General features: G+C 36.0%; 1 protein-coding gene across 4 annotated transcripts; it reads left to right on the top strand.

The window, feature by feature from the left end:
• The first annotated feature begins 970 nt into the window (after positions 1 to 970).
• On the top strand, positions 971 to 25,230 carry trim54 (tripartite motif containing 54). 4 transcript variants are annotated; one of them, XM_067384226.1, is made up of 9 exons: positions 971 to 1,166; positions 4,105 to 4,277; positions 7,318 to 7,492; positions 12,039 to 12,134; positions 12,991 to 13,224; positions 16,003 to 16,025; positions 19,345 to 19,469; positions 19,586 to 19,689; positions 24,900 to 25,230. In XM_067384226.1, the coding sequence occupies exons 1-8, from the start codon at positions 1,005 to 1,007 to the stop codon at positions 19,669 to 19,671; spliced, it is 1,074 nt and encodes a 357-aa protein (XP_067240327.1). In that variant the 5' UTR covers positions 971 to 1,004; the 3' UTR covers positions 19,672 to 19,689; positions 24,900 to 25,230. The 4 variants fall into 4 exon arrangements, with proteins under 4 accessions (XP_067240327.1, XP_067240325.1, XP_067240328.1 ...); XM_067384224.1 differs by lacking the exon at positions 24,900 to 25,230 and adding an exon at positions 20,821 to 21,511; XM_067384227.1 differs by lacking the exons at positions 19,586 to 19,689; positions 24,900 to 25,230 and having other exon boundaries at positions 12,991 to 13,271; positions 19,345 to 19,448.
• Positions 25,231 to 25,445: the final 215 nt, after the last annotated feature.

Raw genomic sequence — 25,445 nt, 5'->3', positions numbered from 1 at the left:
CATGGCGAGGGTCATGTGGAAAGGTTTGATTCCGGTGTGTGACGACATGGCAGCGGCAGCTCAGTTTCAATGCCTATGCCGAGAAATTATTTGGCAAATTTCCTGGATGTTTGGGGAAGGTCGGCTTCTTTAAGCATTAAGATATGTGTTTGTGTATTATATATATATATATATATATATATATATATATATATGCTTTTCTAAAAGCCATAATGACAATATTAAAAGGATAGTTCACCCAAAAATGAATCACCTTCATGTCATTTCAAACCTGTATGCATTTCTTCTATGGAACACAAAAGAAGATATCTTGAAGATTGCTGGTAACCAAGTTTTGGTTAATATTGACGTCCATTATATTAATAAAAAAACAACAATCAAAATATCTTACACATTTCACAGCATAAATTGGGACCAGTTTGGAACGACAGAGTGATTTTTATTTTTGGGAATAAATTTTCATTTAAATTTGTATGAAATAAACTTTCAACAAAGTATATTTCTGAAGTAGATTTCATTAGAGTAGATGTTATCCAGTGACAGAATTCAGGGTGTGTTTAATGCACTTAGATTTAGTTTTAAGTGTCTTATGTCATCGGCGCCAGCTCAGGCTCATAGGCCCGGTCGTCTCGCTAGGCTTTGAGCCTCATACGCCAGCTGCTCTGTCTCCTCCTGCCAGCCCAAGCCACTCTCTCCTCAAGTTACCAGAGATAACACAGCTCAGAGGAATCTGTCCTCCTACCCTTCTCTCACTTGGCCCCTGGCCCCTATGATAGAGTGCTAAACGGGGACTCTTAGTGATATCAGGGGGTGTGCAGTTTGGACAGTAACCCAAGCCAGTACAAACACAGCCCAAATATATCCACAGCCACTCTGCGGTTGGGGATTGAGTGGGCATCTGGATCAAGACTGGCACTAGAGTAGAGTCAAACAGAATAACAGAAGGAAAGAAAGTTTAGGATCTTACTTTTGTTGACTAAAAGGTGTCCAAAAAGCAGTCTGGGATGAACTTCACTTTGGACTTCAAAGCAGGGATGGGAGACTCAATGGAGAACTTAGAGAAGCAGCTCATTTGCCCCATCTGTCTGGAGATATTCACTAAGCCTGTGGTCATCTTACCCTGCCAGCACAACCTCTGTAGGAAGTGTGCCAATGATGTTTACCAGGTACTGGTTTATTCCTGTTATAGTGTTCTAGTGTCCTATTTGTCAGGTTGAATGGTCATTCTCTCTGTAGCATCCAGAAACTCCATTAACGTAGAGCTGTTCAGTTTGAAGTCTTAAAACCTGGAAGAGATTTGGCATTTTCAAGCCAAAATGACCTACAGCATAAATGACCTAATTAGCCAACATGAAAGTTACTTAAAACATACAGCTACCATAAAGATAATTATTTATTTCCAATTACTTTGTCTACTTTAGCTCCGCCAAGTAAATAGTCCAAACAGAATCATATCCGAGCAACAGTGGTATTTGGAATCAACGAATCACTTGAGTGAATGATTCAATGACTCATAAAGACACCCGCTTGTGTCGTTCCTGAATGAATCGGATACTGAAAATGCCAGACAAGCGGAATGATTTTGAGGACGGGATCAATTGAAAGTTACAAAACATAAAAAAAACCAGATGGTTGATAACAAACAAGTTAAGATTACTTCAAAAATACATATTTAATATACTAAAATACATACTGTGAAAAAGAAAGAAAGAAAGAAAGAAAGAAAGAAAGAAAGAAAGAAAGAAAGAAAGAAAGAAAGAAAGAAAGAAAGAAAGAAAGAAAGAAAGAAAGAAAGAAAGAAAGAAAGAAAATTATTGATCTTATCTGGCAATCTGTAGGGGCACAGACAAGCGGAGACTTTTTTTAATACAAGCGGAATGATACAAACAGCGAAATGTGTCCGCCCGGTGATGAAACCATACCCTGTGTCTCAATCAGCTCCCTAGTTCAGTAGTCAGGGCACTGACCAGGGAGTCGGTCATTTTAAGGGCTGTCTCAATCGCAGAATCCTTTCAGGGCACTGAAACGTTCGCTCCCTGAAAAGTCCCACAATGCACCGTGAAAACCAGCATCGATGCTCACTATGCTCCCTTAACGGAAGTTCTGAAGCGCGAAACTTGAATCACGTTAGCCAACTCACTACACATAACGATACGCGATAGATGTTTTTAAAAATACAAACCGTTATTTTATTATATTTCAGCATAAACATACATCGCTCGACAGGTAATGATCATAATCTAGCTAACATTTATAATTTATTCACGGTTGAAATGTTGCACGTATATGTAACAAGCAAATAATTAACCATAATGTACTTTAAATAACATTACAAGTAATGTCAGAAAATATCAGCTCTGTTGCTGTTCATAAATACCAGTAGTGATGTTGTACAATGAGGACATTGTCACGTCGCCGGAAATAGTCATAAGTGTCCCAATGTGTAGTGAACCAGCATCTTTACTGTCCTTACCAGTGCCCGAATTCGTGTACACGATATACTGATTCACGAGCTCGGGAGCAAGGGAACTGATTGAGACACACCCATAGACTGTAAAAAAATGAAAACACAGCCCAGACGTTCAATCAAATTCGAAGACCGGAACTAACTGACGCCGCCTCGACGAGCAGCTGTTGATAAAAGGTTAGTTCACCCAAAAATTCTGTCATTTATTACTCACCCTCATGTCGTTCCACACCCGTAAGACCTTCGTTAATCATCGGAACGCAAATTAAGATATTTTAGTTGAAATCCGATGGCTCCGTGAGGCATTCATAGGGAGCAATGACATTTGCTCTCTCAAGATCGATAAAGGTACTAAAAACATATTTATATCAGTTCATGTGAGTTCAGTGGTTCAATATTATGAATCGACGAGAATATTGTTGGTGTGCCAAAGAAAACAAAATAACTATATATATATATATATATATATATATATATATATATATATATATAGTGATGGCCGATTTCAAAACACTGCTTCAGGAAGCTTCAGAGCGTTATGAATCAGCGTATCGAATCCGCTGTTCGGAGTGCCAAAGTCATGTGATTTCAGCAGTTTGACAGGCGATCCGAATTATGATTCGATACGCTGATTCATTGTGCTCCGATGCTTCCTGAAGCAGTGTTTTGAAATCGGCCATCACTATATAAGTCGTTATTTTTTTATTTATTTTTTTTGGCGCACCAAAAATATTCTCATTGCTTTATAATATTCATATTGAACCACTGTACTCTCAGGAACTGATTTAGATGTGTTTTTAGTAGCTTTATGGATCTTAAGATAGGAAATGTCATTGCTGGCTATGCAGGCCTCATGGAGACATCAGATTTCAACTAAAATATCTTAATTTGGGTTCCGAAGATTAACAGGTGTGGAATGACATGATGGTAAGTAATAAATGACAGAATTTTCATTTTGGGGTGAACTAACCCTTTAATATTTGTTGTGTGCTGTTGTGAATTTGGCATTTAATTTGGACATTTAAAGTGTAAAATATAACATTTTTCAAAGTTATACTGTATTCCTCACTTAAAAGTTTTAAAATTTACTTAAAAGTCATTTTTGGAGTTGACTACTGTATTGTGAAAATGAAACAAGACCTCAGATGCCCACATCAGCTGTTACATGGAGATTAATGATCCATTTACCATTTCTGATTTATGCAAAAACTCTTTTCCATTGCTCCTTTGAGGTATTAGTCTAGTCATCTCATCATCAAGACGAGTTTCAGCTTTCAGTGGAGCCATTAGTATTCCCTCTCAAAGGAGTGGGTGACGTTGTTAGGCCAGGCTTTAGCATAACTGAGCGCTGCTATCCATCTATATTAATTATTATCTTTTACTTTCAACAAATATCCAAAGATAACTGACAGTCAAATTTTACCGTTTGCTGGGCAAAGGCATCCATTCATGAACACAAAGGAAGATATTTTGAAGAATGTTTGTAACCAGCAGATCTCGCCCCATTGACTTCCATAGTACAATGGGGGGTTAAATTTTATCCTGTTGACTCATCCCTTAGCTCAGAGAAATGACATTGATGTGTGTGCAGTTGCCAATTAACTAATGTTTAAACTAATATTCTTTTACTGGTTTAGGCCTCTAACTCTTTTTGGCAAAACCGGAGCTCTACCACTGTGTCTACAGTGGGACGTTTCCGCTGCCCATCTTGTCGCCATGAAGTGATATTGGACCGGCATGGTGTATACGGCCTTCAGAGGAACCTGCTAGTGGAGAATATCATTGATATCTACAAATCAGAGACTAACAGGTCAGTTTTGACTTGGGGTCATCTTGGGGTCAAAGCATTCGCTTTTTCTGGACCTGTTCCACACACCAAGAACAAGCATATCTGTTGTGGGTGCACTGATATGAATGAAGCAATTTGTTGTACATACTTCAAAGCAGTCTTTTCTATATAGAGATCCAGCAACCCCTCCAAGCTGTTTAGCAAAAATACACTGTATGCCAACCGATTTTAATGGTGTTTCAAAAGCGTAGTGACACGCTACTACTCGACACTTGTTCTGTTTCATCAATGAGGCTTAAACCCTGTGTAGTGACACCAATATGTGATTTACTCGCATGTGGGAGATTTTCTGCCACGTCACGTAAACACAACAGAGACATGGGACCTGAGGCTCTTGTGACTGCTGCAATCCTTTGCCAAAACACTAAATATAACTAGGACGCTTTATCCCTGTGGCAATAAACAATGTGTCATGAGACCTTCTGTGAAAAATATGCGTAATTGGGTATAATAAGACAGATAGACTTTGAGGCATTTTGTAACAAACGCTGAGGTGCTTATCATGAATACGTAATGTAACATGGTTAATAATGTGTCTTTGATGGAAAGAAGGTGACCTGAATGTAGAGGTTGTTTCAAAAACACAAAAGATAAGTTGTGTGTGTGTATGTATATATATATATATATATATATATATATATATATATATATATATATATATATATATATATATATATATATATATATACACACACAGTTGCAAGAAAAAGTATGTAAACCACTTGCAGAAACTATGAAAATGTGAATAATTTTAACAAAATAAGATCATACAGAATACATGTTATTTTTTGTTTAGTACTGTCCTGAGTAAGATATTTTACATAAAAGATGTTTACAGTCCACAAGACAAAAAAAAGTTGAATTTATTAAAATGACCCAGTTACAAAAGTATGTGAACCATTGATTCTTAATACTGTTTGTGGTTACCTGATGATCTGATTTTTTGTTCTGTGATGGTTGTTCATGAGTCTCTTGTTTGTCCAGAGCAGTTAAACTGAGCTCTGCTCTTTAGAAAAATCCTCCAGGTCCTGCAGATTCTTCAGTTTTCAAGCATTTTTTGCATATTTGAACCCTTTCCAGCAGTGACTGTATGATTTTGAGATCCATCTTTTCACACTGAGGACAACAGAGGGACTCAAACACAACTATTAAAAAAGGTTCAAACATGATGCATTAAGAGCCAGGGGGTGAAAACTTTTAAACAGGATGTAGATGTCCCAATTTTTCTTATTTTGTTTAAATATCATTGTTTTTCATTTAGTACTGCCCTTCGGAAGCAACAGAAGATACTTGCATATTTCCTAAAAGAAAAAATTAAGTACAATTTACCTTGATATTCAAATTCAAAAGTTTTCACCCCCAGTGTCTTAATGTATCGTGTTTCCTTCTGGAGCATCAGTGAATGTTTGAAACTTTTTTTAATAGTTGTGTTTGAGTCCCTCATCTGTGAAAAGATGGATCTCAAAATCATACAGTCACTGCTGAAAAGGGTTCAAATATGCAAAAAATGCTTGAAAACTTAAGATTCTGCAAAACCTGGAGGATTTTTCTGAAGAACAGATTTTAATAAATTGATTTTAATAAATTCAGCTATTTATTTTGTCTTGTGGACTATATATAAATATCTTTTATGTAAAATATCTTACTCAGGACAGTACTAAACAAAAAATAATGCATTTTGTATGATCTCTCTTATTTTGTTAAAATTATTCACATTTTCACAGATTATGCAAGTGGTTCACATACTTTTTCTTGCAACTATATATATATATATATATATATATATATATATATATATATATATATCCTGTATTTTGAGAATTTATGCTTTGAGATCACTAGTTACAAGAAGACAAATATAAAAGCAAAATGAGTAGGTATAAATAGATTTATAACCTATATTTGTAATCACTCCATTCACCATTATATTGTTTCATATGACTGCCCTATCAGCAGACATCCACTGGATGGCAGTCTTTCATAAACTTAGTCTGTTTTGAACATGCCTGCTGCCAACACACTGCACATACAACAGTCTCTTTCCACTTGACAAGACAGATTAGGACAGATGCTTGTTGAAAAGGTCTATGTGAGTAATGTGCCCATTTTAGGACAGAATATCGTATTAGTTGCATCAATCACTTTTAAACGCAGCACCTGCTGTAAATGCCTTTAATGTCAAATTTTCGCATCAGCTCCCATTATAGTGATTCACCTCAGGGGAAGTGATATTGTATCTCCTTTTTCAAAAAGAAAGAATGCTTGTTGTTGTATGTAGTTTATCATATGCACTTTTAGAGGGATGTAAGAACCAGTCTCATGCGCTATTCAGAATTGAAGTGAGGATGTCTTTTAAAATTTGAATTTGAATGGAGGTAGCAAACAGGACGAATTCTAAGGTAAATTTAGGTAAGAATTAAAATTAGGAATTCTTAATAATATAACTGTAGTTTTATAATTATAGAATTTTTATAAAGTTATGTTAAAATAATGTGCTGGACATTTTATGGTGCTTTATGGCAAAGTTAAAATCAATTTTGATTGATAATTGTTTTATGTATTTTACTATTCAAAACTTGCATGTAATTATACTGTATTGGTTAAGAAAAAGTATTATTTTTTGTTTATACTGTATTTGAAAGTCAGTCTCTGTATAGACACATGCCTTAAAAATATTGTTTGCCACTGTTATAGCCCAGAAAAAAAAAGAAATATTACATATTGAAAAAGTTATTCTCATTATGTGACAATATTCTCATTTTGTGACAACATGCCCCAATAGCATATTAGCAGTGTCATTAAATATACATTATTAAATTAAAATGGAATATTATATTAATATATTTTCATTTATATTATATATTTATTATCATAATTACTTTTCCCTCTAGAGCAACCGGGGGTCAGCGCCTTGCTAAAGGGCACAGTGGTGATGGCTCAGTTTTGCAAATCTTTAACCTTTACACCATACCATAAATCTCTTTCTGTTTTGACTCTACAGGCCACTCCTACCCAAAACAGAGCAACAGCAGCTGATGTGTGACCAGCATGAGGAGGAGAAGATCAACATCTACTGCCTCACCTGTGAGACACCGACATGCTCCATGTGCAAGGTGTTCGGGGCTCACAAGGACTGTGATGTGGCCCCGTTGACGGTCATCTACAAGAGACAAAAGGTAGAAGATTTGCATACAGTATAATTGACTTCAACAACCAGACAATCAGTTCTTTAAGTTTGTTTTGCTTGGTTTGTTGTGGTGTGAATGAACTAGACAGATGTGTGTATAACACATTAACCAGCAGGTTTCACACATTGTAAGGGGCTCGATCTCACCAAACTTCTCTCGCATCAACACCCACCCACATGTGAACACGCATACAGTACACACCACCAGCAGCCCTGACTCCTGCCTCAACCAACAACTATCTCTACTTTTTCATTTTTTGCTGCCTCTAATTTGTCTAACAAATAAGCTTTTTGTGTTTTCTGAAAAGATAAATCATGAAGTCACATTTAAGATAATAAAAGAGCCAACCCTTCAAGTCTCTATAATATTCTGGTCCCTAGATATTACTCGGATCTCTCCTTCAATTTAAAGGTGGGCCTAGGATTTTTCACACTTGAAATAGGTCATTCTAAACCCCTGGCAAACGGAATCCTGGGTTATCTTTATTCACATTTCACTGCTCATACTATACCCGGGGTTTACAGTTAATCCAGGGTATTCATAAGCTACCGTTTCATACCGCACATTCCTAAACCCCAGGTTAAAGTCCTAATCTGCATATTTGCGGTGACCTGTTTACATAAAGGCTCTAGCATTGCGCGTCCTCATGTTACACATTGCTGCCTGTGATATCAAGTTTTTTTCTGAGTGAAATTTTCTAAATACAAAGGTAAAGAATGACGGTCTCTTCTACGGTCGCGTTTTCTATCGGCGTTTGACATTTTTCCTTGAAACGACTGTTTATACATCGCGCGGTGTTTCCGACTGCCCAAAGCGCGTAAACGTAAGGTACGCGATTGATTGTCGGTTGCTAATCGTCTAGTTGTAACATTCTTTCACCGCATCGTTTGACACTGTGCAAGTTTGGCACCGCAAAGAAAATACACATCGTTATCGTATACACATTCATAAATCAGCACTGGTTTACACTGCGCATGTGCTCCAGAGACTTCTGAATACGACTGAGAAAGTAGTCGGATTCAAGCGTTTACATGCTATTTTTTGCTGTTCGAATTGATTAAGGTATTTACATGAAAGTTTTTCAATCCGATTGAGCCGCCAATCCGATTACAAATGAATTATTTGACGAATTAGAATTAAACGAATTAGAGTAAAAACATTTAGAAGTGCAACTTACATGTTTGCATAGGCCTACAATTTGTTATTTGAGTGTTGATTATTTTATCTAAAAAAAATAAGCAATTGAATTTAGGCTAATAGTTTGGGCTCACTTGTTAACCTTTAATTTTATAGTAGCATAATGTTCAAGTAAGGGCTTCCTACATAGTTTATAGCATTAGCAGAGATAATTTTTTTTTATACTTAAGAATATTTAAGTTATAATTTAATTTAATATATTTAAAGACAAAAACACAATTTGTTCAGTAAAACACTGGTTAATAAAAAAAAAGAAGCATGTTATTTTTTTAGTTTTATGTTAAGTTTTCTTCCCACCTGCTGTACCGAACCGTGACTTCAAAACCGAGGTACGTACCAAACCGTGAGTTATGTGTACCGTTACACCCCAAGAATTTATTTTCAAGTACCGTGTCTATTAATGGGTATAGCTACAGTAACATCTTCAGCTAGTCAGCTTGAGATCCTTTCCATTTAAACTGGATATATCTCTTAAAGGTGCTAAAGAGGATGTTTTGTTTTATACAGTTTTGCAATATTACTTGAAACTGTCTTTACTAACTGATAAAAGACTATTTATTAGGTGCACTGAAAGGAATAATATTAATATACATCATCTGTGCACGAGGTAGTGCCTTAAAACATCAGCCAATCGCGTAAACGATTGGCCCTCTGGCTTGTCAATCACTGCCATGACGTTTCTTGTGAGAGACGTGCGCGGCTGCGCGCTCCAGTAAGTTTCCACACTCCACAGGCGCTGCATGCAATGTTTTTGTCAGGAGACGGGAGTAACAACTGCAGATTATGAGTTACCTGCGGTGAGTCCGACATAATGAATCCAAAAAACACGACACAGTGAATGCTGGTGGTAAACACTCATGTTCCAATACTCATGCACAAGTTTTGGGAGGCGTTCCTTTGAAGTGAGCTGTGAAGGAGGGGGGTTGTTCTTACGCATGCGCTCATTTCAAAAACTCAGTAACAGTCTTTGGATTCTCAGTCGACAAAAAAATCCTCTCTATCACCTTTAAGCAGTGAATGTTTTATGAGCGGTAGGATGGCCATATTCAGCAACAGTCATGCAGAGCCAAAGCACAACCAAAACAATGTTCTTCCGCAAAATACATGCAGTTTTTTTTTCCTGTTTTATTGTCTACCAGGCAATCCAGTCACTGAATAACGCATTTCTCGTCAACAAACCACATGATTGGAAGTGTCATTCATGTCTGTTACACAAAAGTCAGGTTTAAGTGTTTGCTCACATCACACCATGTCTCTACATTTGACCCCCTGACTGAGCCTGGTTTCTCCCATAGTTTTTTTTTCTCTATTTACATCACTCAATGGAGTTTGGGTTCCTTGCCACTGTCGCCTTTGTCTTTCAAACCCCAAATAGGCAAGTCACTTAATATTCAGTAATATTGTCGATTTGACAGCACTGACATGAAAAAAACTTGAATTGAGCTGGATTTTCACACTATCGTCTTCTGTAGAGCTGCTTTTCCTCTATAGCTGAACTGAGATTGTTTCATAATTGAGAAATGTTTGCAACATTGACACTATTATTGAACTGAATTGTATCAGAGCTGCTTATATCTGAATTGAACTGATAATTGATGATCAGTTATTAAACTGAACTAAATCAACAATGAACTGACATGAGCTGAATAATAATCCTTTTTTTTGCGGTAGCTCTGTATATTTGACTATGGCATCGATGTTGTAGAGTAATTAGCTGGTGAAGTGGATTTACTTAAAGGTCCTAAAGAGGATGTTTTGTTTTATACATTTTTGCAATATTACTTTAAACTGTCTTTACTAACTGATAAAAGACTATTTATTAGGTGCACTGAAAGGAATAATATTAATATACATCATCTGTGCACGAGGTAGGGCCTTAAAAACATCAGCCAATCGTTTACGCGATCATCGCATAAATGATTGGCCCTCTGGCTTGTCAATCACTGCCGTGACGTTCCTTGTGAGAGACGAGCACGCCTGCGCGCTCCAGTAACTTTCCACACTCCACAGGCGCTGCATGCAATGTTTTTGTCAGGAGACAGGAGTAACAACTGCAGATTATGAGTTACCTGCGGTGAGTCCGACATAATGAATCCAATAACACGACACAGCGAATGCCGGTGGTAAAAACTTGTGTTCTAATACTCGTGCACGAATTTTGGGAGGCGTTTCTTTGAAATGAGCCGTGAAGGAGGGGGGTTGTTCTTACGCATGCGCTCATTTCAAAAACTCCCTAGCAGTCTTTGGATTCTCAGTCGACGAAAAAATCCTCTCTATCACCTTTAATGTAGACGTAATGAACGTTATCATGAGCATTGTAATGTTTGAAACTGATGTCATAACAAATGTCAGTAGTCCGGAAGATTTTAAAATGAGTGGTTCATTCATAAATCCATGTGGAAATACAAACCGGAAGACAGAAGACAACGAGCACACAGTTGACAATACACCATAAATAGGATCAAGAGTCTTACAAGAGTAAAGTTGTTCTAAAAAACAAACAAACAGGACAATTGTGTTTCATGTCACACAAAAAACATCACAGCAGTTTTGTCACTTTCCGATGCATTCTTGACCTACATGATATTGAGGTCTTGACCTACTGCACCTCTTGTGGAATTGCTAGTAATGAAGGTCTTCATAACAGGGTGCAACTGGCCCTGAGAAATGAGTCACTCCTCCCTGTTGTGTTTGAGTCATAGCAGCTTCTTATGGTCTTTACTTTATTTGTCTCTCAGTTTTGTCCTCTGTAAGTGCTTGTTCTCAGCTCTCAGCTACCAGATGAACAATGACTAAACGTACCAGCCTTTCCCAATAGAAAAGCCTGTGCATGGTGGACACCATATGTCGATCTGTTATCTGCAGTGTTCCTAAGCTGAAGGTCAGTTCTCAATGTAGGAGATAGTTTCGTCTTACAGTATATATGCTTCTCTGGCTCTTGGTTTTGAGGTACTGGAACAGAATGACGTAACGCTGAGGGATCATATAGGGTGGTCGATTTCCAAACCGGCTCCTAAACAGCCATCATTTTTGCCAGGTGGCTATGATGACATTTTCTCCTTTAGTCATGGCCCACTATAAACAGTGAATCACTCATTTCAAATGCAAATCAGCAAAGTTTGATCAGTCATGACGGGTAACATTCTTACAATCTTGGCCTTTAGTTCACATGCTGTTCTCTTGTCTGTAAGTGTGGTTATCACAAGTTGCATAGCCAAGTCTGACATGGCTTTCTTGTGAAAGATGACACGTTGAGTGAATTGGTCATGTGTTTTTTTCTCCCTCTTTTTTTATGAAGACCTGTCACAATTGGTTATATTCTGCTGTTTTGTCTCAGACAGAGCTAAGTGATGCCATAGCCGTCTTGGTGGCAGGAAATGACAGAATACAGGCCCTGATCTCACAGATGGAGGATATTTGTAGGACTGTCAAGGTGAGAAAGAAATGTTACTGTAAAACACAACAATTATGATATTGTGTGAAAGGGCTGGGTGATATATTGAATATTCAAGATATTCATGATGATTTACTTCTTGCATTAAACATTTTGAATCTTCTTGGCTGCGGTGGCTGTTTAGTTAAAATGATGGATGCTCTGATTCACCATTTTAAGCCAATTTTGCTATATTGTCCATCTCTAGCCAGTGATGATTTTTGAATATTAAATATATATATATATATATATATATATATATATATATATATATATATATATATATATATATATATTGAATATTAAATATATATATATATATATATATATATATATATATATATATATATATATATATATACATATATATATATATATTAGGGCTGTCAAATGATTAATCATGATTAATCGCATACAAAATAAAAGTTTGAGTTTGTAAAATATATGTGTGAGTAATGTGTGTAATTAATATGTATATATAAATACACACAAATTAATGTATATATTTAAGAGAAAGATGTTATTTATGTATAAAAAATGTATTTATATATAATATAAATTATATAAAAATATAAATAAATACATATGCTTGTAAATATTTCTGAAATATATACATGGATGTGTTTGTATTTATATATACATAATAATTACACACAGTACACCCACATATATTAGGCAAACTCAAACTTTTATTTTGTATGCGATTAATCGCGATTAATCGTTTGACAACCCTAATATATATATATATATATATATATATATATATATATATATATTTTTTTTTTTTTTTTTTTTTTTTTTTTTACCATTGATGTATAAGTTTAACTAAAACAAAGTCGCTGGTAATGTTTTGTAGGAAAATGGTCGGCGACAGATGCAGAACATCTCTGATAAGTTTGATGAACTTTTTGCCATCATAGAAGAGCGTAAAAGGGAACTTATAGAGACTGTCGGCCGTGAGCAGGACCGAAAACTGGGCCACGTCCGCTCCCTTATGCGTCGTCACGGAGACCACTTAGAGATGTCCATCAAACTGGTGGAAACTGCCATCCAGTCCATGGAGGAACCTCAGATGGCTGTGTTTCTGCAGGTACAACAGGCACCTCCGCCTCAGTTGACCTCACCTTAAATGTTACAGTAAGCCACAACAAGTATTATAACATATTGTGTGATAGGGCTGGGCGATATTTATTAAATATTCATGATATATTCACAATGATTTACTTCTTGCATTAAACATTCTTTTTTAATCTTCTTTACTGTAATGGCTGTTTAGTTAAAATGATGTATCCTCTGGTTCACCATTTTAAGCCATTTCAGAACAAATACATTCTCAATATCAAGATATATATCAAATATACAGTAGTCAAAATTATAATAATAACATCAGTCAGATTATTTTTTAAAAGAAATAATACTCTTATTCAGAAAAGATGCATTAAAACTATCTGTCTGTCTGTCGTTCGATCGATCAATCAATCGATCTATATATAAATGTCTGTCTGTCTGTATTCTATTTGTCTGTCTTCTTTCTATCTGTCTGTCTGTCTTTCTGTCTGTCTGTTGTCTGTCTTCTATCTATCTGTCTGTTTGTCTGTCTGTCTTCTATCTATTTATCTATCTGTCTGTCTGTGTCTGTCTATCTATCTATCTATCTATCTATCTGTCTATCGATCGATCGATCTATATATAAATGTCTGTCTGTCTTCTATCTATTTATTTATTTATTTGTCTGTCTGTCTGTGTCTGTCTGTCTATCTATCTATATCTATCTGTCTGTGTCTGTATGTATGTCTGTCTATCTGTCTGTGTCTATCTATCTGTCTGTCTATCGATCTATACATAAATGTCTATCTATCTGTCTGTTTGTCTGTCTATCGATCGATCTATCTATATATAAATGTCTGTCTGTCTGTCTATCTATCTATCGATCGATCGATCTATCTATATATAAATGTCTGTCTGTCTGTCTATCTATCGATCGATCGATCTATCTATATATAAATGTCTATCTGTCTGTCTGTCTATCGATCGATCTATCTATATATAAATGTCTGTCTGTCTGTCTATCTATAGATCGATCGATCTATCTATATATAAATGTCTATCTATCTGTCTGTCTATCGATCTATACATAAATGTCTATCTATCTGTCTGTTTGTCTGTCTATCGATCGATCTATCTATATATAAATGTCTGTCTGTCTGTCTATCTATCTATCGATCGATCGATCTATCTATATATAAATGTCTGTCTGTCTGTCTGTCTATCGATCGATCTATCTATATATAAATGTCTATCTATCTGTCTGTCTGTCTATCTGTCTATCTATCTATCTATCTGTCTGTCTGTGTCTGTCTGTATGTATGTCTGTCTATCTGTCTGTCTGTGTCTGTCTATCTATCTGTCTGTCTGTCTGTCTATCGATCTATACATAAATGTCTATCTATCTGTCTGTTTGTCTGTCTATCGATCGATCTATCTATATATATAAATGTCTATCTGTCTGTCTGTCTATCGATCGATCGATCTATCTATATATAAATGTCTTTCTGTCTGTCTGTCTGTCTGTCTATCTATCTATCTATCTTCTGTCTATCTAACTGTCTGTCTGTCTATCGATCGATTGATCGATCGATCAATCTATACATAAATGTCTATCTGTCTGTTTGTCTGTCTTCTATCTATCTATCTATCTATCTATCTATCTATCTATCTATCTATCTATCTATCTATCTATCTATCTATCTATCTATCTATCTATCTATCTATCTATCTATCTATCTATCTATCTATCTGTCTGTCTGTCTGTTTGTCTATCTGTCTGTCTATCTATCTGGATATCTATTTTTATCACTCCACAAATCATAAAATACTGTCAACAGCCAGAAGAAATAAATAAATGTTTTTAGGAATAAAATGTATAAAATCAGTTGAATGATAAATTAACAAACCCCTGCGTAAAAGCCTTCAGAATAGAGATAAAAATAAAACTGAAAACTTTAGTGTATATAAGTGCTGCTGAAATGGAGAACGGCCTTTAAAAATGTGTATTGTACTCTACTAATCTACAGATGCAAACAGTAAAAAAAACACCTACATTTTGAATGTTTTGAATGACCGGTGCATTCATTATTTTTCCTGTAGTGTCCTGCCTTAAAAGTCTCTAGATCATTAGCCTCAAAGTAGTTTGCGAAGCTACTTTTTTACTCACGCAAACCCCTGGCGTCAGTGCTCAATGGTGGTACAGGTGCTTGTGAATATGTGACGTGGACTTATTGAGCTGTGTGGAGCTAATGCTGCAACACCTCACCGGGGATGCTGGCGGCAGAGCTTGTTGCTTTCAGAGCCCCCTGAGAAATGCTTGATGCAAATGATCCAGCACTTGCGTATGCTGTTTGCTGATTGACACTGTGCCTGTTGCTACATTTCAAGCATCCCTTAATGACAAGGCCCATGGAGGAGGGCTGACATTGATTAGCAAAACCTCCCACAGCTGGGGACGGAAGAACCCAGACCCCTGTCTTTTGACTAGTGACTCAAACTGTCAATACTTCACCATGGCTGAGAGCTGCACTTAGCAGAAAGAGACTTTAAATGTAGGTGATGGAGAGGTGTAATTGTTTTTTGAAACAGCTTTCACTATATAAAGTGGAAGCCTCAGGTGCAGCACTGCTCTTTTATAACTAGCACTTCTCAGTGCAAACAGTGTCAAAGGAGGCTGCCTAACAAGTGTCTGTGATTTAGTATGTGCCATTTTTCGTGTGTGCAGTGAAACTATAATGAAGAGGACTGGGGGTTTTATGTTTTAATCTGCTGCAGTATCCTCTAGTCCTAAAACGAGTGTTCTTCTGTTCTGTTTTCACAGAGTGCAAAGGAAGTGTTCAAGAAGTAAGTCAGCAATGAGTGATGTGTTTTGTAGTGTCTTAAAGGGATAGTTCACCCAAAAATTCTTTTATTATTTACTGATATCATGTATGTTATCATGTATGACCGAATTTTCATTTTCCTTTTAAATTAAACCATATTCAGCATGTGGCCTTCATCAATAACTGATGCCTCCGAAAGACTAACAATCATGATTAACAACCTCACAGGCAATGACTCAACCAGCCTCCCACCCCTAACAACCCACTGTATTATGCATAGGATCATAACTTTCATCTGCCTCAATATTGTGGAAAAGATTCTGGATTTATTGTAATCCCACATACATACATATTTATTTATCTTCTGCTGACTTCTGCATGTAATTCAGCTCCAAACGCTTAATGTGTAGAGCTCTTTCGAACTTCATTCTCACCCTTAGGTATGCAATTTATTCCAGCTTGAAGAAACCTTTTACTTGTTTGTAAATTTGTTTTAATGTCTTTGAAAGAAGTCTCTTCTGCTCACCAAGGCTGCTTTTATTTAATCAATACTGTAAGATTGTAATATTGTGAAATAATATTACAATTTAAAGGAGCTGTTTTCTATTTTAATGTGTTTTCAAATGTAATTTAGTCCTATGATGGCAAAGCTGAATTTTCAGCATCATTACTCCAGTCTTCAATGTCACATGATCCTTCAGAAATCATCCTAAAATGCTGATTTGCTGCTCACAAAACATTTTTTATTATTATCATAGTTGAAACTGTTGTGCTGCTTTTTGTTTTTGTAACATAAATGACTTTAATGTCAATTTTAAAGAGATAGTTCACCCAAAAATGAAAATTATCCCATGGTTTACTCACCTTCAAGCCATCCTATGACTATCTTCTTTCAGACGAACACAATCAGAGACATATTTAAAAATAGGATTAATGGTTGTGAATGGCTGCCCAAATTTTGAAGACAAAAAAAATGCACCCATCCATAAAAATATCAATCCATACGACTCCAGGGGGCTAATAAAGGCCTTCTGAAGCTAATCGATGCGTTTGTGTAAGACAAATATCCTTACTTAAAACTTTATAAAGTAAAATAACGAGTTTCCGTTTCGTTACACAAACCCCCTGGAGTTGTATGGATTAATTTTTTTTATGGATGGGTGCTTTTTTTGTCATATTCACCTAGGATGGCTTGAGGGTGAGAGGAATCATGGAATCATTTTTGGATTTGAACTATGCCTTGATGCAACTGAACGCATCCTTGCTGAATAAAAGAATAACGTACATTTCTTATCTGCTAACATTTATTTTGATACTCCCCCAACAGATATTCTACTAACTTTTAAAGTACGTCAACTAATTCTACTCACCCAAACCCTAACATCTAACCCAAACCTAGCAATCTACTAATACTCTACTGACTGGTAGTTGACATGTAGTTGCAAAGTTACTTATAATTAGTCGAATGTCTAAAGTGGACCATTAAAATAAAGTGCAACCAAAAAATCTTACTGAACAATGACATACAGTGAGTCTCAAACTCCATTGTTTCCTCCTTCTTATATAAATCTCATTTGTTTAAAAGACCTCCGGAAAACAGGTGAATCTCAACATAACACAGACTGTTACGTAACAGTACTGTACGCCCCCAATATTTGCATATGCCAGCCCATGTTCAAGGCATTAGACAAGGGCAGCCAGTATTAAAGTCTGGATCTGCACAGGTGAATCAACAGATTAGGTAAAGCAAGCAAGGACAACAGCGAAAAATGGCAGATGGAGCAATAATAACTGACATGATCCATGATATCATGATATTTTTAGTGATATTTGTAAACTGTCTTTCTAAATGTTTCGTTAGCATGTTGCTAATGTACTGTTAAATGTGGTTAAAGTTACCATCGTTTCTTACTGTATTCACGGAGACAAGAGCCATCGCTATTTTCATTTTTAAACACTTGCAGTCTGTATAATTCATAAACACAACTTCATTCTTTATGAAGTTGTGTTTATCTCTCCAACAGTGTAGCATTAGCCGTTAGCCACGTAGCACAGCCTCAAATTCATTCAGAATCAATGTAAACAATATAACAGTATACAATACTCACATAATCCGACACATGCATGCCGAACACTTTGTAAAGATCCATTTTGAGGGTTATATTAGCTGTGTAAGCTTTGTTTATGCACTGTTTAAGGCAAGCGCGAGCTCTGTTGGCGGGGAGCGTCAGCATTTAAAGGGGCCGCACATCATAAATCGGCTCATATTTAATGATGCCCCAAAATAGGCAGTTAAAAAAATTAATTTAAAAAAATCTATGGGGTATTTTGAGCTGAAACTTCACAGACACATTCAGGGGACACCTTAGACTTATATTACATCTTGTAAAAAACGTTCGATGGCACCTTGAAGCCAAACTTTTGAACTGTAGTATGTTAAAAGAAATGTAAAATCCCTTTTTAAGTTTTTTTTTTTTTTTTTTTTTGCCATATCTGACCCGTTTCAGACTAGAACAGAACTATTTTTCTCTAAACATCTTTATCAGTATTTTATTGTTTAGTTGACGATTACTTTTATCATTTCCTTGACAAGCACAATATTTCAACTCTTATGGGAAAAATCAATGCAGATTTTTTTCTTTACAAAAAGTAGAAAAATATCAACAGAAAATAATGTAATATGTTGCGATATTTGTGTCTATATAGACATTTTGGCTAAACATTCAACCCTTAAAATTTTTTAAATGTAACAGATTGAAAACAAAAAAAAATTTTTTTTTTATTGTAATGTGCCATTTGTTGAAGCACAGTTATCTGTTCAAATTATATTGATAAATATGACCACATATTTAGAATAGGCAGTAATTGGCAGTAATTTAGTTGAAGAATCGACTATTTAAAAAGCCATATTTGCTGAATATTATGGTGTTCATGATGATGTCAGTGTGTTTATGGTTACTGAGCATATTTGGGAAAATATGATTTAAAAGTTGAAAGACATGAACGTTCAACTTTGAGGTTTTCACAGGTATTTCCTCCAATAAGCAACTTTTCTGCGCTCTTGTTTGTAAAATGAAACTATGCAGCTTGAGCAATAATGTATGAATCAGCATTCATCACATTTTCCCCCAAAACCTCTAACTGTTTGGAAAAATGCTTACGCTTACAACACTGTCTAGCTGTGTCTTATGTTTCATGCTACCCTCCACCTGCGGAGACGGCGAGTGGTGCCTCGTGCACCTGCGTCACGAGCAGCCACGGGGATATGGAGGAACTGGGACCTAACGCTATCCGTCACTTTTATATTTGTCCGAGCGACTTCACCACTCTGTCCTTGACAGGATCACAGACACTGCCAAGGCCTCCAACATTGAGCAGACGGAGGCAGGCTTTGAGAGCATGGACCACTTCATCATCAACACGGAGAATGCGGCCGACATGCTGAGAGGCATCGACTTTCAAACAGGTAAAGGTTTCACGGCTATCATCTTTGTCATATGTACACTGATGTCCAGTTATTTGCGTTAGTAAGTTAAAGTTGCATTGCAGTGTGTTTAGTGATGAATCATACTTTTGTTGCAGCTGAAGATGGAGAAGACAGCAGTGATGAAGCTCCTGAAGAACTGACCAACTCACCTGGTCAGAGTGGTGAATCAGGGAGACTCTAACTTATTTTTAAACCCAAGGTTAGTTTCAAAAATGAAATCATGGGGCCTTAAAGGGATAGTTTACCCAAAAAAAGATTTGCCCTCATGTTGTTCCAAACCTGTATGAGTTTCTTTCTTCTGCTGAACACAAAAGGAGAGATTATGAAGAAAATTGGGAACCAAACAACTTTGGAGCCCATTGGCTTCAATGGGAAAAAAAGACATTTCTCAAAATAGGTTCTTTTTTAATGTTCCACAGAAGAAAGCACATCAAAAGTCCTTTAAGGGGATTAGCTTTTGTACTTTTCCTCATGTTATAACTCTTATAAAAGTGCATGATGGTCTGAAAACCATTTAACAATATAAAGCCTGCTGTATCATATTTGATACACAAATATCTAAAGCCTCTAAACTATGAACATGATCAAAACTTTGCCGAAAAAAACTGTTGTACACAATCCATGCCTTCTGTCATCTGATTGATTTTTTATACATTTTAGCAAGTAAATTAGTAGTTTAATTTTATAAATGTCCACCTTCTGATTGTGGCATATATGTGTTTTTGAATCTTTACTGATTTTTAATAAAGAAACGTAAGAATAACTTTTATATTGTTATTAATATTTCAGGATGAACACTTACTGGACTCAAGCAACTTATGTTTGCTGTTATGATTATCCATACATCATTTAAAAAAAAAAAATGTTAAAACGTCAGTATCAAATATGATACATCAGGCTTTTGAGAAAGGTTCATTTGTACATCTGAATTATATGTTTTCCACCCACAATAAAAGCTACAGAGCTTTGATCTTAAAACTAAGCATTTAAATATAATCTTACTAAGACACATTATTGGGAGGTATAAAGTGACAACTGATATTTACATTTTATATAAGTAATCTGCTATACTGTTATAAAGATGTCATTGATTTATAGTACAAGCTATCAGAATTTCATTTTACTTTTTGGCCATATAAATATCAAAATCTGCACCACACTGCATGTTGCTCAGTTTGGGCCTCTGAATAAAATTGAGGGTTTTTTTTCTCATTGTGTATGAGCTCCATATTTTGTCTAAAAGCTGTTCCAATTCAAAAAAATAGATTTTTATTGCTATTATTTCATTTGTCAGGCTTTACAGGGTTAAAGTTTTTCTCTTCTCTATTAGTGTGAATCTGCCAGATGATGCAGACGTCCCATCCTGTGACGTGATCATTCTTGGCAACAGTGGCACTCATTGTGTTATTGAGTACACTCGTCACCTCCCACCAAACTCTATTAAATATCTGCTGAATAAAGTCTCTGTAAGGGCACTGTAAACATTTGGATCTGGTGGAATGTTGATGTGAAGGATTACACCTGTGTGAACCACATACATCCACTAAAAATCACCTTAACACCAGTTAATAAGAAATTGCAAATTCCTGAGAAAAGATCATTCTAAGATTTATTTATTTATTTTTTGTGTATCATTTGTTTGCAGAAGTCATTTGGTTTTAATAATTTTGTATCTGATACAAATTGTTTTTTAAGTGCAACTTAAGCATCCTAAATATCCAAATTCTTTTTGCCACCATTGAACGTCTTTCCCAGGCAAATCAGCCATGTGACTGTTGCATTTTTACCTCAGTGCTGCATTTGAACTTTGTCAAAGATGTGCATCAAAATGCCAGCAGCTACATATATGAAACTGTAGTCTTCTTCTTAAAGTTCTATCACAGAATGAAAATCAAAGGTCAAAGGTCAAATTTATTTTTAGCCGTTTCAACAATACAGTTGATAGTAATTTGTCTTGGTTTGCTCACATAGTTAACAACAATGCACCGACACAACACACACATACACTGCGTTCCAAATTATTATGCAAGTGACATATCAGTAAGATTTCAGTAGAATAAACATTCAGATTTTAGTTTTTCTAAGAAAATGTTTGTTTGTTTATTTATCCATGTCTTTTTAGATAACTGGTATCAATCTCAGACAAAATAATTTGCCAGATCTATGGAAACCCTACTTAGAGGTTGTTCTACATTATTAAGAAAGTCACAGTTCTCATGCAATATGGGGAGGAAGAAAGATCTTTCTGAAGATGAAAAGCATGAAATGGTGCAATGTTGTGCAAAAGGCATGAAAACAACTAATATTGTGAGAAACTGAATGGAGATTATCAAATTATCATAAGATTTGTGAGTGATTTAGAGCACAGCAGAACTCAGTCAGATAAAGGCTTATTAATGAAAGTTTCTATCAAAAAAATTAATTGTATTATAAGGGCAGCTATAAAAAAAAGCCGGTGTTGAGCAGCAAACAGGTATTTGAAGCTGCTGGAGTTTCAAGAAGCTCTCCATGCAGGCTGGCAGTTGTGCGTAAAGATGCATTTCAGCCACTCCAAACCAAACCTCACAAAGAGAAACATTTACAGTGGGTGTAGAAATACATGAAGACTCATTTTTAAATAGTTTTATTCACTGAATAATGCCGTAGTACAATGGATGGTCTAAATGGATGGATTTCTGGAAAGTTGGTGAATGGCCACCACGTTCCAACAAGACCGTGATGTCAGCAAGGAGCTGGTGGGTGATGATTTGGGCTGGAATATTGGGAAGTGAGATGGAAGGTCCCTTTAGGTTCTCTGATGGTGTTAAAATGAATTTGCAAGATATGTGGAGTTCATAATTGGTCATTTTCAGTTATGGTATAAAAAGGAAGATAGAGCCTTCTGAAATACAATGCACTATGCACTATCCCATGCTGCAAAAAAACACCACAGCAATAAAACTGTTTGAAAATGTATTTCTACACCCACTGTAAATGTTTCTCTTTGTGAGGTTTGGTTTGGAGTGGCTGAAATGCATCTTTACGCACAACTGCCAGCCTGCATGGAGAGCTTCTTGAGACTCCAGAGACACCAGCAGCTTCAAATACCTGTTTGCTGCTCAACACCGGCTTTTTTATAGCTGCCCTTTTAATACAATTAATTTTTTTGACAGGAACTTTCATTAATAAGCCTTTATCTGACTGAGTTCTGCTGTGCTCTAAATCACTCACAAATCTTATGATAATTTGATAATCTCCATTCAGTTTCTCACAATATTAGTTGTTTTCATGCCTTTTGCACAACATTGCACCATTTCATGCTTTTCATCTTCAAAAAGATCTTTCTTCCTCCCCATGTTGCATGAGAACTGTAACTTGCTTAATAATGTAGAACAACCTCTAAGTAGGGTTTCCATAGATCTGGCAAATTATTTTGTCTGAGATTGATACCAGTTATCTAAAAAGACATGGATAAATAAACAAACAAACATTTTCTTAGAAAAACTAAAATCTGAATGTTTATTCTACTGAAATCTTACTGATATGTCACTTGCATAATAATTTGAAACACAGTGTATACACAGACAGAACAACACATATCACACATTAGGTGTGTCAGCTGGTTAACGGCCAAACCATAAAGTGATAATCGTCATCATTTACTAATCCTCGTGTTGTTCCAAACTAATTCCTCATGTTGTTTCTTTCTTACACACACTCTTAAAAGTTTAGTTCACCCAAAAATGACCCTCATTGTTGTTCCACACCTGTAAGACCTTCGTTCACCTTCAGAAAACAAATTAACATATTTTTGATAAAATCAGAGAGGTATATGACTCGTCCATAAACAGCTATATAATCAACACTTTTAAAGTCCAGAAAGGTACTAAAGACATTGTTAGAACCGCAAACATGACTACAGTGGTTCAACCTTAATCTTATGAAGTGACGAGAATACTTTTTGTGCGCAAAAACAAAATAAAAATCAGTATCGCATGCGTCGCGCTGCTCACGTGAACAGTATCGGAGACTGACACGGAAGAGAAGAAATTGTTGAATAAAGTCGTCATTTTGGGGGGATTTTTTTTATGCACAAAAAGTATTCTCATCGCTTCATAAAATTAAGGTTGAACCACTGTAGTCACATGAACTGTTTTATTGATGTCTTTAGTACCTTTCTGGACCTTTAAAGTGGTAATTGTGTTACTGTCTATGAGGGATCAGAAAGTTCTCGGATTTCATCAAAAATATCTTAATTTGTTTTGGAACGAAATGATAATGACTAATTAATGACAGAATTTTCACCACCCACCTTGAAGCAAACACGACTTAGAAGGTCGTATAAAGAGAGAGAACCCTTTAAAGGTTCTTCATGGAATCATAGACGCCAGTTAACAACATTTATGTAGTATAGTGTGAGTAAGCAGTAAAAACTTACTAACCAAGGTGTAAAAGTTGTTCCTAAGCTTCATACTTTATGCAACTTATAAAATAGTATTTGCACAAACAAAATATATTTCCTGTTCTCTGAGAGGTGGGTATCCTGTCATGCAGGAGCATCCCCACGACTGCAAGCTTTTTTTAAACAACGTTCCTCTTACTTGAATTTAAAGGTCAGAAACCTCGGTTAATCGGGCAGCGTGGGCCAGGACAGCATGCAGCTTTCTCTCCGGCCCTTACTGATCTAATAGGACCGTTTGTCCATTGAGTAGGTGCAGCGTTGAGAACAGGGCTAAATCGCAGTGGCAGGCACTCGAATCCTTCCTCTCGGCTTCCGACGGTCCGTCCGCCCCCACCTGGAGCCGCGAGTCCACTTCCACCCATTACTTAATAACCGCTCGTCTCTGTGCCACAGCGAGGATATATGGCAGTGGAGATATATGACTGGATGCATGTGCTCACAGGCGCTGACCTTGTCACTCGTGCTGTCAGCTCACTGATCAATTCATGGAGGGAAAGAGAGTGAGAGAGTCATTTAGCGAAGTCTGGGTATGTGCAGAACAACTCACATGGAGTGCGTCCGCTCGGAATGAGGATGGATCTTATTTTGAGGAGGTGGTGCGTCACAAGCTGACGTACCGGCCTTCGTGTAATTTAAAGCTGTAATTCTTCCTAGAATAAGAGTTTTTTTCGGGTGTCAGAAGCGGGGCGGAGAGGCAATCTGCGGGATGAGATGCGACTTGTTTAACAGTTACTTGAGCTTAATATATCATTTAGAGTTTCCTTTCTTTATTTTACGCTTAAATGGCTAAAATACAGTTTATGTAACACGTTGTGACACTTCAACAATGAGTGTTCAGTCAACATTTATTCTTGCCAATGCAAAGCACACTGTCCTCTCCCACTTGCCCCATTTATGACTCAAATAGACTGGGTGTAAGTGGAAGATTATGGAAGATTTAACTCTTTTATTTTATTTTCCATTTCCAGGGTATTTCCTGTGCGGACTTAAGAGGGACTATAAGGAGGAGGTTTTCTTTAATCCTTTCAACATGGCAAGAGCTTCTTTCATCTGGCATTTTGTGGCGATTCTGAGCTATAGTTCAGGAATTACAAATTTATTCATAGCGTTTACATTCTGGATGTTTAAAACTATTTTTATGATGCAGTTTTTGGTCTTTTTTGATCACATAACTTTGGCAGAGTTGATACAACTTAAAATTAGAGGAGAACATTTGAAACCAGAAAACATTTGTGGGTTGTCCAAATATCACATAATTTTTGCAGAATTGATACCACTTAAAATTAGGGACATATATATATATTTATATAATTAAAAAAAATATATATATGTGTGTATATATATATATATATATATATATATATATATATAAAGAGCCATTTTTTCCTTTTTTATGTTTATTTATTTGGACAAGCCAAATTTTTCATAGTTTTTGTAGGTAATCTGTACAATATTTTTAATTTTCAAATAAAGATGCTTTGTGTTTTTATTAAAAGTTGTGAACGATGTGTATA

The sequence above is a fragment of the Chanodichthys erythropterus genome, chromosome 4, assembly GCF_024489055.1.
Source record: "Chanodichthys erythropterus isolate Z2021 chromosome 4, ASM2448905v1, whole genome shotgun sequence".
Taxonomy (NCBI): Eukaryota; Metazoa; Chordata; class Actinopteri; order Cypriniformes; family Xenocyprididae; genus Chanodichthys; species Chanodichthys erythropterus.
This window is presented reverse-complemented; position numbering and strand designations above follow the sequence as displayed.